The 15,679-nt window shown below is 42.3% G+C and overlaps 1 protein-coding gene across 10 annotated transcripts in view; it reads right to left on the bottom strand.

The window, feature by feature from the left end:
* Window positions 1-15,679, bottom strand: part of NRXN3 (neurexin 3) — a 1,780,548-nt gene that overhangs the window by 444,030 nt on the left and 1,320,839 nt on the right. For all 10 annotated transcript variants that reach the window (XM_075530567.1, XM_075530566.1, XM_075530569.1 and 7 more), the window contains one exon: window positions 7,050-7,231. In XM_075530567.1, the coding sequence (XP_075386682.1) occupies window positions 7,050-7,231 (182 nt within the window). The remainder of the gene's footprint in view (window positions 1-7,049; window positions 7,232-15,679) is intronic.

The following is a 15,679-nucleotide window of genomic DNA, read 5'->3' on the forward strand; positions in this document are numbered from 1 at the left end:
CAGTGTAGTTCTGGAATCAAATCGAGTTCCACCTCGGGCCCAATCCAAAAGAGAGTCTAAGCTAACAGCCACCTAACCCCACTGATGACGAACGCAGCAGATGCTCATGTGTCACTGTCAACATCTCATCCAGAGGCAGCCAAAACGGAGTTTATGATGGAATAGATATGAGGTTCAGATCATTTATCATAATTCATCTTTGCTCCTATTTATTCTCTAGTGGTCTCTTGGAATGCTATAAATTATATAAAAACAATAGTATACAAACTCAACTTCATAAAGAACCAATTTCCCTAAACATGACACTGAGATAGTATTCCTGACTTTTGGTCGGGAGGGTGTGTTCAGTGTTCTGAAGGAGAACACCGTGCCATTTAAATCAGGGGGTCAGTTTGGACGGCAGCCCTTTGTCTTTGCCTGCCTTGTTTGATGGCAGTACCTACAAGAGAAGTCAGGAGGGAAACAGTTGGGGAAAGTTAAAGATTCTTGTCAAACAAACCAGATGCCCCAACACACAAAATTCCATGGCTCCCGAAAGGCTCATAATTTAAACAATGAATCCAAGAGGATTTGCTGTAAATTACACACAGGGAGAAAGAAATTAATAGGATGTCTTTTTTATACTAAGTATTAACTGCACAAAGAGAAGCTAATTGTTTCTCATTTCTCCCTGGCCTTCTCTGTAGTAGATGGGGCAAGGAGGCACTTCATGGCGACCCCAGCTCTAGTCTCATTCAAGTTTGTCCCTATTGTATAAACGCAGGTGAGTGTAGCATGACACAGCTCCATAAAGCCTGGCTGCGGGGTCAAGGGGCAGATGCGAGCCACAAGGAACGGCAGTTGCTCTCCGACTAGAGCAGATTGCCTTCTCAACAATGGATGTCAATGGAGGCAGGGGGCCATTTAAAATCATAATCATTCAAAAAACCCCTCGGCTCCCAGACACCCTCTTCACAGAAATCTCATTTCATGCACACACACTTCAACAAAGATCTTTTTTTGCATTTCTCCATCGCATTCCACCCATGATTTCATTAATATCATGATAAATAATTATGCATAAAAAATTGCATCATGGAAATGTGAACCAAAAAAAACAACCAAGAAAAGAAATCTTAGCTAATTTTAAACATGCAACTCCTTAATTATTCTCGTCTTTTAGCCTTTTCTGATTTCTTTTTCAAAACTGAAAGTTTGTCTTGTTTGTTGTACCGTTATCGTTGCTATGGTAAAGGCCGTCAAGTCAGTGCTGGTTCAAAGTGGCCCGATGAACAATGCCAGGCCTGTGCCAGTCTCAATGTGGTTCCTCCGCCCGAGCCCTTTGTCTCAGCCACTGCGACACTCCGTTTCCTTCAGGGTGGATGGGAAGGGGTCAGCAACAGACAACAGAAAGAAGACCCTTGACCCTCTGGCCCAGAAGCAAAGCTGACCTGCGTGAACGGTGAAGTGGGCGACATCATGTCGATGGCACTGCTCCGGCTGTTTTGGCACCCCTCTCTTTGTGCCTGTCCTTCACACTAGGGCACACTGCCTTCATCTCATTCTAAGCTTCCCCACCACACCTGTCAGTGCCCCACAGTGTTGAAAGGCTAAGTAAGAGAAGGAGGAGAGTATGCAGACTAGAGTAGGAATTGCGAGAGGGCAGGGGGTACCCACCAAGTCCACTTCTCCATGGGTGGAAGATACAGCTAGTGGAAACCAGACTGCCTAGCTCTCATCCTCAGAGACGCCCCCATTGGAGAGCTTGAAGCAGACGGGACCCGGCAGTGAGAGCTGGCAGGCAGGCTATGATACGCCGTTCCTGCCCCAGGGGCTCCTTAGCAGTGAGTTTCTTCTAGAGGTTGCATTTGCTTACTTCTGAGTCAGACTGCCAGTCTTCCTGGAAGGGAAGAGCACTCGAGGGCAAACACAGCCGCTCACATCATTTCAGGAATCCCTAAGAATTGCTTTTAGCACATGTGTGCTCGTGTGTGCGTGCACACGCACACAGGCATGCTAGTTTTAGGGTTTACATTTGTTTTTCACCAACTTCACTCACTGGACTACCAATAAGAGGTAACACCCAAATCCTCTGTTGTTTCCAAAAGAAAAACTAATATGAAAGAAGGACGCTGTGGGGATGCGCATCCCCGGGGGAGCACAGCAGCAGGTCAACTTCAGCCCTTTCCCTTTCTCCCCCTGCCCCGGGGATTGAGTCTGCTTCCATCGCCTCTCCATGTGGGCCCTCACCTCTCCGCCTTGCAGTGTTCTGCTTCTAGGGGAACTGCAAGGGGGAAGGGCATCTTATGCCTCCCATGCAGTCCTTTCCAGTTCCATTAACAGCCCCTCAACTCTGCTCTGTTGTGCGAGGAATCAATCTGTATTCAAGAGAAGAACCCCTGTTTTACAGATTGTAAACTGTTCTATAAAAGTAAAGAAGCTTAACACGTGGTGCTTATGGCTTTGTTTCCCTGCGCTTGTCTACGCAAGTGTAAATAAAAACAAATAAATAAAAGGCTGGTTTAGGAAAGGAGTCTTCGAGCCTTCCTACTCGGATTCCTTCGCTTTCAAGGGTGGGAAGGCATCGACTTGCTTTGAATCCCCTTCTCATGACAGTTACCAACGATAGTCCAGTAGGAAGGAAAAATGGTTTCAAATTCCTAGAAAAATAAAGCGGCCCCTGGAGCAGAGGGGGAAGCATACCAAGGAGGTCCCGAGGGAGTATAAATGATGGACTTTAGGTCCAGGAATGTGGCACCCCATCAGATTTATCTGGAAAACTCTCCTAAAGGTCAACAGACTTTGAACTACTAACAGGGTTTTTTTTTTGGGGGGGGGGGGTGTTGCTTTTTGTTTTGTTTTTTCGTTTTTACTCTTCTTTTAAATTTTGTATGTCAGTGGCTTTTTTGTTTGTTAGCGTGTCGGTGTTGCTGCTGTCGACACCCTGTTCTTATGTGCCACTATGGTTGGTGCTGTCAAAGCCATCTGCATTTCTATGCACATATTACTATATCTGCAGGTCCACCTAGATAAGATGGGCTGGACAAACAACATGAGAAGAAAATAACGGGACCAACGGTCCGGTAGGGACATGAGAGTGTAGAAGGTAGGGGAAGGGAGGAGGTGTTGGCCAACCCAGGGACAAGGGAACAATGAGTGGTTCAAAACCAGGGGAGGAAGGGAATGGGAGGACTGGTAGGGAATGACCAAGGGCAAGGTAACTGAGAAGAATTACTGAAACCAGAATGAAAGCTGAACATGGTAGTGGGACAGGAGGAAAGTGTAAGGAAATAGAGGAAAGGAGTAGGAGGCAAAGGGCATACATAGAAGTCTAAATACAGACATGTACATATGTAAATATATTTATGATTATGGGGAAATAGACCTATGTACATATATTTATAACTTCAGTAGTAGGGTAGCAGGTGGACATTGGGCCTCCTTGCGCACACTCCCTCAATACAATAGCATCTTGCTCAGCTAAACGGTCATTCCATGATACCCACCTTCCCGACATGATTGCTGAAGACAGCTGTGTGCATAAGCAAATGTGGTGAAGAAAGCTGATGGTGCCCAGCTATCAAAAAGATATAGCGTCTGGGGTCTTAAAGGCTTGAAGGCAAACAAGCAGCCATCAAGCTTGGAAGCAACAAAGCCCACAGAGAAGAAGCACACAAGCCTAAGTGAACATGAAGTGTTGAAGGGATCAGGTAGCAGACACCAAACAACAAAAACCATCATTGTGTGATCACCTTCCCCACATAAATGCTGAAGACAAATGTGTTCATAAGAAAGTGTGGTGAAGAAGGCTAATGGTGCCCGGCTATTGAGAGCTATAGCATCTGGGGAGTTAAAGGCTTGAAAGCAAACAAGCGGCCATCTAGCCCAGAAGCAACAAAGCCCACATAGAAGAAGCACACCAACATGTGTGATCATGAAGGGCCGAGGGGACCAGATTTCAAGCAACAAAGGCGGGGGAAAAAATGATATCATCGTGAATGAGGGAAGTGCGTGATGGGGACCCAATGCCCATCTGTAAACAACTGGACATCCCTTGCAGAGGGGTCGTGGGGAGGAGATGAGTCACTCAGGGTTCAGTGTAGCAATAATGAAACTCAACCTTCCTCTAGCTCTTAAATGCTTCGTCCCCTCCAACTATCATGATCCCAATACTACCTTGCAAACCTGGTTAGACCAGAGGATGCACAGTGATACAGTTGGGATCTGAAAACACAGGGAATCTAGGACAGATGAACCCTTCAGGACCAGCGATAAGAGTGGCGATACTGGTAGGGAAGGGCATGTAGAAAGGGGGAACTGACCTCAGGGATCTACATATAACTTCCTCTCTGGGGGATGGGCAACAGGAAAGTGGGTGAAGGGAGACGCAGGGCAGTGTAAGATAAGATAAAATAATAATTTATAAATTATTAAGGGTTCATGAGGGAAGGGGAGGGGAAGGTGGAAGGAGGGGGAGAGAAAAAAGGAAAAACGAGCTGATTCCAGGAACCCAAGTGGAAGGCAAATTTTGAGAATGATGAGGGCAATGAATGTATAAGGGTGCTTTACTCAATTGATGTATGTATTGATTGTGATAGAGTTGTATGAGCCCCAATAAAATGATTTATTTTAAAAAATAAAATAAGATCATGCCAGAATGATCCCTGCTCCCAACAAGATCAGATCGCATCCTTTCCTACCTCCGGCTCCGAAGGACTATGAATGAACAAGGGTGGCATTACCAGATTCAGTACCTAGGACCCCCCAAGGGGGCCCTGAAATGCTGATGTAAAAGTTCTGGCCTTTTTGCTTTTAAAAAGAAAGTAGCATTCTACTATTTTCCATCTTAATATGTATATTTATATGGAACGCACATTCTAAGGAATTAAAGAAATGAATACAAGGGGGCTTCACAATGTCCATGGAAAAAGACCATTATCTTGTCATCCCATGTCTCGACACACTTTCAGAAGCTCCCCCACTTATGTTCAAATCTTTAAAAATATATATGTTTTGACGCATGTCCTTTCTAGTGCAGCAATACAACATCCTGGAACAGGCTGGTTCTTCCTACAAGCGTCAAGTAGTCGCCTATCAATTGTGCAAAGAGACTGCCAATTTCACACAACCTCTGGGAGAACAAGAAATCTCTCTTAAGAGCAGAGGAGATCTGCAATCACTGGTGGGAAAAAAATGGGAGAAAGTCGAAGCACATTATCTGACTCAAAAAGATGCTCACGGCGCCTTCAAATTATATTTTTCCTAGGAAGACACGCTGAACCGAAAAAAAAAAGAAGAAGATAAATCACCATGAAAATGTAAGTGAGCTGGTAATAATAGCCTAGTTATAGCTGCCATGAAATAGTCATTAAGTTATATGCAGTATCAATCTCAGAGTTTTGTAAATTATGGTGGTTCTTAGGGGCCAAATAAAAAGAAACCAGACAACGTCTGGCTGCCTTTCTTTTGGCCCCTTAGCGTGGACTTTATAATGATGAAGATTAGATTCTTAGTTCCCTGTGGGTCCTGGAGCACTTGAGAAAGAGTGACAACTCGATTTCTGACCATGCCCCACCCGCTGCCTCGACATTGTGAAGGATCTTTCCATGGCCTTCTCCTTGGAATCTTGCCTACTTTGGCTTGTGCTGTGGTCGGACAGGCTTCCATTCATGCTTCAAGCAAGCTGCTCCATTTCCCAGACACGCTGGAAGAGCAGGTGCTGGAGACAGAGCTGCTGGGGAGCCAGGGGCGGGGGGGCTTTTTAATTGGCTGCTTGTGGCTCCAGCCAGCCCCCTCCAGCTCTGCAGGCCAGAAATGTAATCTTACCCTACACTCCCCTCGGTAGACCTGCCTGCACATTAGCAAGTTCAGATCCAACGATTCCCTCTAAATGTTCCCTTTCTTCCTTTTTTGGAGGTTGGTGGTAATCCCCAGCTGATCTTTCTTTTTAACTGCTTTCCCCTCCTGCTATTTAAACAGAGTTCTTATTGCTCCAAATTAAATCCATTCTTTCTCGCCTTGTCATGGCTAACTAATGAGAACAATTCCTCTCTCTGCTCCTGGTCGCCACACTTACGGTACTTACGGACGAGAATCATAGCCTTCTTGAGCCTACTTTCCTCCTTGCAGACGGCACAGGTGATAAAATGGGTTAATTGTTCCTATAAAAATATTTTCCATCCTCATAACAAAGTAATTTTTCCCCTCCAAATCATTTTAATTTCCTAGAATGGCGCTGTGGTCTTATGATCCGTAGTGAATGTGGACAAAACCCTATTGGGCTTGAACGTACAATACCTAACGCAAACAGCAGATACCCAATACATGGGGCTACAAGCGCTCCCGGTCATGGGGGCCCATTTGAATGCCTTGTCCTGCCCACCCAGATCTCAGTTCTCACGACGTGATTTTTACATCCGCGCCCTGAAGTTTATACCCTAGGACAGAGTGAGCAAAGTGCAGTCTGTGGCCTACTTTGGTAAATTAAAAAACAAAACTATATTGGCATACAATCACACCTTTTAATTTTTTTAATACATTAGTTATGACTGATTTTATCTTGTAAGAGTAGAGATCAGTAGTTGAAACAAAGGCATTTGACCCACAAAGCCCCAACTATTGGCTATGTGGCCCTTTACAGAAACAATTTGCACACTCCAACTTAAGATTTCAGTAACATGCCTGTTGATTTTACTGCCTGCATCCGGTTTAGATGAAGCAACCACACGGGAAAGTCAGCTAAATGTTTTGCCAAAGTCTAAGCTTCCCAGTTGGGAAGGGAGTTTAGAAAGAACGCCTTTCTGTCCCTCTTCACACACATAGGACAGGCGATAGTCATTGCCCCTTCCTGAGCTAGTCGTTGGTCCGCAAGGTCTGCATCTGAAGGGATAGGCAGCATTAAGATTAAGACAGAGATGAACCCTGGAAGAAGGCGCCAGTCCAGTTAGGTGATTTTTATAGACGTGTCTACCTGTGCTGTGCCTATCTAGAATGTTCTGCCCTGTTATTCTGGTTCGCCAACGCAGGCCATCAGGAAAGCAAGAGAATGCAGGCCCAAGCCTGGTACTCACTATGTGAAGCTGGAGGAAGTCTCCGAGGCCCGGGGCACTGTCGATGCGCACCAAGATGCCGTCCTTCACGGTGGTGCTGAAGCCCACGGCCAGGCGGTCTGAGCGCGTGCTGGGCCTGTCATTGGCCGGCCAGGTGTAGAGGATGAGGCCCCCACTTTTCCCAAAGATGTATGTAGCGCCAGCTGCAAGAAAACAAGAGACAAGAGGGGACATCAGGGTGCTGTACTGCGGATCTCCAGCTGTGGGCACAAGGCGGAGACACTACACTGAGCAGCTGCGGAGAGGAAATGTGCCCCCCAAGTGACAAGGCTCACCTGCTGGGAGGCGTTGCATCAAAGCCTGGGCAGGGAACAGCCTCCCCAGTTGAACATGCAGGCAAAATGAATTACGCCGTATGTACTCGTGATTACGCCGAGTTTTCAGCACATTTTTAATGCAGTTTTTGTGGTAAAATTGGGTGTCTCAACTGATATTGGGTTGGCTTATACTCGACTATATATGGTAGGCACAAAGTACCTATTAGGGAGAGGCATTCTTAACCTCCTTAGCCCCTGGTGCAGGAGGGGAGACGGGCCAAAGGCATGCTTTGCCGAGATCTTACACACATTGTGATGAACAACTTGTCAGACTACTCTCTCAATCGTAGACTTAATTTTCCATCTCACCTAGGACAGGCACCAGATTGAAAACTAGTCCCATGGTTCTTAGCTACCAGCATATGCCATCCAATGGACTAGGGACGCTTCCCACAACTGCAAGTCAGGTGGAATTCCACAGACATCATTTCTTTGCTGCCTGTACTGTCTACCACCCCCGACAGGAACGAAAGTTGTCTGAGTTATACCACTTAAAGCACTTCTCATTTTACTAGTATGGTGCAAAGGAAGTGACACAGATTAGCACCTTTCCTGCCAAAAAAGACAAACCAGTTGCCATCGAATCAACTTGACTCGTGACCACCCTGCGTGTGAGAGCAGAGCCAGACTCCACGCTACGGGAGTTCAATGGGACATTGGTTTATTCCTGGAACGAGGTCACCAGGCCACTTTTCTGAAGCAACTTTCAGTGGACTCCATCCTCAACTTTTTAGTTATTGGTCGAATGTGTTAGCCACTTGCATCAGTGAGTCTTTTTTTTTAAATGATTAATATTTCACTAGTAGCAATGTTTATCCATTATGAAACAAAGTTTCAATTTGCTTTTCTGAATCAAACTTCAAGATTAAGATATAAGAAACATATGAGCAAAAGACTAGTATAAGCAATTTTGAATCAGTCCAGTATATTTTCCATTAAATAAGTGGATTTATCAGTTACCTATATTTTCACCAATATCAGTATGAGCTCATAGGTTAATAAGAATATATTATTTTTTAATACAGAACAAACAGGAAGAAAAATTTTAAATTATTTGCATATCTTACAGTAAAGAAGACATTTTTAAAATATAAATATATAGTCTAAGTTTGAGAAGAGAGCACTTAGAGTTTGTGGCCATGCTAAACTGCTATTGCAGTTCCTAGATTAAATGCATCTTGTCCATAGTATTTCCCTGTGCCACGTATCTCAAAGTTCAGAGATCAAGGGGCACCCAGTTTTCTTGTAGGTTCGCCACTGAACATGTTCTAACGCTTGCAAGTCTTTAAAATGGCGTTTGAGATAAGTGTGCGTCTGTATATCTCGAGCACGTACTAAAATTCTCAGACACTGGTCCACGTTCATCGTCAGAGCTACGGCGTATAGACATTTTCACCCGGAGAGACCAGTTCCTGGAAAACGGCATCGCACTCGGTAAAGCGGAGAGGCAGTTAAAAGGAGGAAGGCCCTACACAAGGCGGATTGGCAGAGTGCCGGCAACAATGGGCTCAAATGTCAGGATTGAGGATGCAGCAGGAGCCGGCAGCATTTCCTTCTGTTGTACACAAGGGGCGCTATGAGTTGGAACCGACCCGCTGGCACCTAACCACACTGCAAGGAACTATGTTGATGGAAGGAGAAATGATTTATGCAACTTGTTTGGAAACAATCAAGTAAACTGCGATGAAGTGACAATTGGGAATATAAGTCAGAGGTCGTTCTTTTTTAAGAACTAAACTACAACAAATTCACACACGTATAAAATAATAATTAAAAACAAACAAAAATTCTCATTGCCACTGAGCCAATTCTGCCTCATAGTGAAGCTAGGGCAGTGTGGAACTGCCCCTGTGCATTTCCAAGACTGTTAACGCTTTATGGAAGCAGGAAGCTTCATCTTTCTCCAATAGCTTAGTGGTGGTTTCAAACTTCTGACCTTGTGAGTAGCAGTCTAACATATAACCACAATATGACACCAGGGCTCCTTCATACATTCTAGTCTGTCCTCCTTAATAGGTCACTATCCTAGCTGCTCCATTATACTGTTTGTACATTGCACACATACTTATATGATTTTCTGTTTTAAAAATGAAAATGTGCATCCTACAGGATGGTTCCGGGAAGGCCAATGAATTCTTCCACACTCAGTTGTGGAATTTGGGATTGAAGTATTGAAAACCTACGACCAATTAATTCTATTTGCAAGGCAATGGTTGCTCTACAAACAACCTAAATGTTTCTTACAATGAGAAATGTCGCTATGGTGATTTACCTCTGATAGCATGTGGTCTGTGGTGAATTTAAAGAATTGCCTTTCCTTGGGGGATTACTAAATCATCACTCCTCCCTCTACTCTATATTTGAGAACCTGAGGGTTACTCAGTGCTTAGTGAAGAGGATCACTGAAAATGCAAATCAGACTGTGATATTTTGTGGCAATTTATAAAATATTATCCCACCTATGTGAATATGTAGCACATTCTAAAGCAGAGATCATACTGTATCACAGAATAATGTCGTCACTACAAAAAGAATGAGTCAGAAATTGTTCAGAGCAGCAACTGATGCATGACATTTTACATTCCCCAAACCTTTAAAAATTCCTTAGCTTAAATTAACAACAATTCTATGGGTGTCTTATTTCTTAAGGCTACTTTATAGATTTGCAAATAGATACTCCCATACATAGATTAAATAAACTTCACTACCTCTAAATTTCCCATCTGACTCTCCTGCCTACAAAAGTTTCTTTCACTAATAATAATAATTTAATGTAATTACCCAGTAAACTATATCAGTGATAGACTGATGACCATACCTAGCTCTTTTCAGATCTTTTAAAATCAAAGCTAAATAAAGCCAAATCATAGTCCCAAAAAATCTGACATGGCTTTCAAAAGTTTGCCTGGCTTTCTTATGATGAAAGTCACTTTACAAACCTACTCCACATCTGTCACTCATTTCCGTATGCAATAATTCTCACAGGTCCCATATTTAAGTGAACAGAAAATAAAAGACATATACACAAGTACTAATAGGAGGTCAAATAAAAACAAAATCTACTATAACAAAGTTAGTAGGAGAAAATAAACATAGTATAAAATAAGTATAAAGTCTGATTTTAAGAACTATTTTTCTTTAATTTTTCTGAAGTCCACATGCCACTGCATTATATGATTTTAAATTAGTAGGTAATTAAGGCCATGAATGGATGAAATACATAGCATGCAGTTTATTCTGCTATGTAAAAATCAACAGTAACACATGTATTCTAGACTCTGAGTTTCTAGTAAATGGTGAATAAAGTTTTTTCCTTTTACTCAAATGCTGGTGTTACACAGGAAGTTAGCACATAGAACTTTTTTCTGTAATGAACTATTGTTTGTTTTTCTCTTTGGTTTTTACTTTTTTCTATCTTTCTTATTTGTTAAAAGTAATTACAAAATTTTAAAAATTAAAGAAAATTGTTAGAATCACAGGAGAAACATGGACTTTGAACATGGACATGTTTTTTTAATGAATATTGTTATGCTAAATCCAGGTTATAAATTAACTTTGGGGGAATGTCCTCAAAATTATTAGAATCATCCTTAATCCATTAAGTATGTTCATTTCAAAGCCAGGCAATATCATATTACATGGTCTCTCCCCTGAGTATGATATTTGTGATTACTGGTTTCTTACTGTGCTTAATATGCTCGTGCTCAGATCCTACTCCATTTATTAACAATCAGAACCATGTAAATTTCCTGCTTGCTAGCAAAATGCGATCAGTTTAACTGAAGTACAAATTGCAATGGTGGCATTTTGGGCTATTTAACACGATGAGATTCACAATTTGCAACCAGCTGAGGTTGCTTTGCGGAATTCTAACCAACATAGTACCTCAGGAATAAACTCTTTGTCCTGTCACCACTAACCAAGACAAAGTGGACACATCCCACTCTCAAATAGCCAGCAGGACATGCTATTTAACCCCCAACTTCAATTGTCTAGCAAGCGCGAACTGGTGAGTTTGGCTTCATTTCATTGATGGCCATTGAGTGTAGTGGCTCTAACGGTGTTATTGACGGAGATGGTCATATGAACAGTTGTGACCTGTCGTCTCTTCTTTGTTTGTCTACAGAGATAATTTGGCACGAGACGGAGTGAATACAGGTTCCAGTGGGGTATGGTTTAATATAATTGCAGAATTTTAAAAATTGAAAAAGAAATGGATTATCAATGACATAAAATATGCTCTACCAGTAGATACGGTTATTGCTATTAAATTAAAATTACATTTTATTCATATCAGTTCCCAGAGAGCTAATAAAGTCTAAATGAAAATACGCATGGCTTTGAAACTGACAAACGAGATGGTAAGCTGAGTACCTCATAATGGCTGATGACCTGAGGAAGCCAGTTTCCTATTATTTTTAACTTAGCTTGTTTTGACTATCATGAGTGATGAAGAGCAAAGATTGCAGTCTTGAGTATTGATTGCAACTCAAAGTAAAGAAAAATAAAATTCTCAAGACTGGACCAACAGACAACATCCTGATACACAGAGACAAGACTGAAGTTGTCAAAGATTTCATTGTGCTTGGATCCACAATTAATGTTAATAAAAGCAGTCATAAAATAAACAATGAATTTTGTTGGACAAATCTGCTAATTAGACATCTTTAAAATGTTGAAGAGCAAGGATGTCACTTTAAGGACAAAAGTGTGCCTGGTCCAGGACACGGTGTTTTTAATCTCCTCATATGCATAAGAAAGTTGGAAAACTGAAGAAAAATGAATGCACTTGAATTAAGGTGTTGGCAGGACACACTGAAAGTACAGTGGGTTTCCAGAACAGGCAAGTCTGTCTTGGAAGAGGTACTGTCAGAATGTTCCTTAGAAAGAAAGATGGTCAAGTTTTGTCTCACTAGCTTTGAACTTGTTATCAAGAGAGTCCAGTCCCCGGAAAAGGACATCATGCTTGAAAAAGTCAAGGATCAACAGAAAACGAAGAAGATCCTCAATGAGGTGCGTGGCCATAAAGGCTGCAGCAAGGAGCTTCCACTTCATGCTGGAGAGAGTGTCAGTCGATAGGGTGGTGCTTCGTCGTGTTGTACGTAAGGACCCATGAGTTAGAACAGACATGACAGCATCTAACGATAGCAACAGCTTCTTCCTTGGTTCCTCACATCTCCATTCCGCGGCTGCTTTGACAAGGTATCATGTTCATTTTTGCATATTTTGGTTTTTTTTAATAAATCATTTATTGGGGGCTCTTCCAGCTTTTATAACAATCCATACATCAATTGTATCAAGCACATTTGTACATATGTTTCCATCATCTCCATAACATGTTCTTTCTACTTGAGCCCTTGTTATCTGCTCCTTTTTCTCTCCCTCCTTCCCTCTCCCTCCCAATCTTATGAAGCCTTGGTAATTTATCAATTATTTTTATGTTCATATTTGACATATTTCTTGATGCTAGCTGCTGTTAAGTAGGTTCCCAACTCATGGTTACTCCACCACCAACAGAATAGGATGCTTCCCAGTCTCAGCATTCCCATGCTCGGGGGCAGATTGGGCTATTGTGATCCCTAGAGCTTTCACTGTCTGGTTTTCAGGGACTTTCTTCCTGGTTTGTGTTACTGTTGTTAGGTACCACCAACTTGGTTCCAGCCCTAGCGACTGTATGAACAACAGACTACCCTGCCCACTCCTGCGCCCGTCTCACCACTGTGTTTGTGCTTGAGCTCACTGCTGCGGCCACGCCGGCAATCCAGCTCCTTGAAGGCCTTCCTCTTTGTCGCCGCCCCTCCCCTTTATCAAGAAGGAGGTCCTTCTCCAGGGACTGGTCTCTCCTGACAACATGTCCAAAGTACGTGAGATAAAGTCTCTTTATGCTTATCGCTATTTTTGCCTTTAAGGTGCACTTTGTATTTCTTCCGAGACAGACTCCTCGGTTCTTTTGGCAGCCCATGGTACCCTCAATCATCTTATCCAGCACTGTTCAAATGCATTGATTCTCCTTTGGTCTGCCCTATTCAGTATCCGACTTTCATTTTTGTAAAGGAGACAATTGAAAATACCATGGTGTGAGTCAGGCGCACCTTAGTCTCCAAAGTAACATCTTTGCTTTTCAATACTATAAAGAGGCTCACAATCGTCTGAAAACTCCACGGAAACACACTCAGCATCATGACAACACCCAAGCCCCCAGGGACAGATGATTAGTGGCTGTCCCTAAGGCAAGCTTGCTATCAAATGAATCCGGTCTCCTACATGGAAGGTAAAACCCCCTGAACCGCCCACCAGGCCTTATTTCCACAAAAGGACCTTATGTTTTCATAGCATTGAATACTTCTCAAAATACTTTCATTGAGTAGAGAGTAGAACTAGATTTCTGCCAAATTGGCCCTCTCTTTTCTCTAGATCAGGCTGTCCTGCTGACTCCCGGGATGCAAGGCTCCCTGAAGAGACTCCAGGAGACCGCCCAGAGTGCCACACGGAAGGGAAGAGAGGAAATAACTAAGGAAGTGCAATGAACGGAAGACCCGTGTGTCACAGAGGGGCCAATGGGGACGCCGGCAGGCAAGTGGCACAGGTTTTACAAACAGCTTTGCAATGTGTTTATTAAATGCATTATTTATTATGATCTTGTCCATTCTAAATTTCAAAATAAACACCAACACTGATTATAAATAAAGTAGCCGTAAAGAAAGCAAAAGTAAAGAGACTGAACATTAAAAGAAAAAATACCATCTATTCTTAAGAACATCTTTTTTCTCTGGCAAATAAATGAGCAGATTAACTGCTCAGCACATCGAGAAACTGACATTACCCAAGAGTAAAGCATATCATCAGGGAGATACAAACTCTGTTTCTTAAATAAGCTCATGCAAGGCTAGTGCTCCCTCCACATGCGGCAAGCTCCTCCTTAATCCTGACGAAGCAATGATTAAAACCAAATGAGTATATGCCAGAACTTATTACCTATTGGGACCCACAGAGGCTGCATATCACCAACATTCCAGAAACAAAGATTTCATCTCAAAGGCATCAGATCAGAAGCACTACGGTTTCTGTTTATTATGTAAACTATTAGGCAGTATAGGGACTTGCAACTTGCACAGAGTAAATCCTAACATAAGACGGTCTGTGACCATGGCTTCTAAGGAATGGGTGGAAGGAAAAAAAAATACAACAAACAGAATTCTACCCATTAACTCCATTTTTCCCCCACATAAAAGCTATGTTCACCACTATTTAATGCTAATGCTTTGGAGAAGAGTTATCTAAGGGTTCTTCAAGGATATAGTAAGTTATGTACAAACTCTGTTAATGAAAATATACTTGTTTGGGCCCTTTGTGGGGAAAAATAATATGATCTTTGATTTTCCGAGGAGTGCAAAGAGGGACCAAATAATTGAACTGTTTTCAAAGCTGATACCAGCTATCTAGAAGCCTTAGTTGTGGTACATGTACACCTAGCACTCCCCCAAAATTGCTGTTGTTGTTGGGTGACCCTGATGCAACAGGACAAAACTTAGAATGGAAAATTATAGCAAATTAAAATTGGATAGTTACCAGTCCTCTAAATGAGAGGTGACAATGCATTCTGAGAATTAGAGGCAATACATTTTTTTTCAAAATATATAAAGGCTTTTTTAATCATGAGATTCTATGATTCTTCCACTAAGGCAAAAACAAAACAAAAACCAGGAGATGATTTGTGGTACAGTCTACAAGGAGTATATAAAATTAGACATTGAAATATATCTAAAAGCATTCATGACCACACTCCAATTCCTTTTAGCTTAAAAGAATTGTCATAGATTCACCTTTTTTCTTTGGGCCACTTCTGCCTTCAATAAATTACTTGCTATTGAGTAGCAATGTTAACGCTAATACAAATATGAATATACATACTAGCTTTGCATGTATCATCTAATATATCTTACAGTATGCACTGCAGTCATTCAATTTTTTTCATAAATAACTTCTTTGTTAGATGTGGTTTTATCTAGTTTTCAAAATGATGCTGTTGTTGGGTGTTCTCGCGTTAGTCTGGGCTCATCTCAACCCTAGGCACAAAAGAAAGCAATACCCCCAAAGCCTGCACCGTCCTCACTACTCTAGTGATGTCCGAGCCTGTTGTTGCAGTCTGTCTCAATCCATCATGGGGAAGGTCTTCTTTTTTGTCGGTGGCCCTCCACTCTACCAAACATAATGTTCTTTCCAAGGACTGGTCTCTCCTGATAACAAGTCTCACCATCGTGGCTTCTAAGGATC

This window comes from Tenrec ecaudatus, chromosome 14, assembly GCF_050624435.1.
Source record: "Tenrec ecaudatus isolate mTenEca1 chromosome 14, mTenEca1.hap1, whole genome shotgun sequence".
Lineage (NCBI taxonomy): Eukaryota > Metazoa > Chordata > Mammalia > Afrosoricida > Tenrecidae > Tenrec > Tenrec ecaudatus.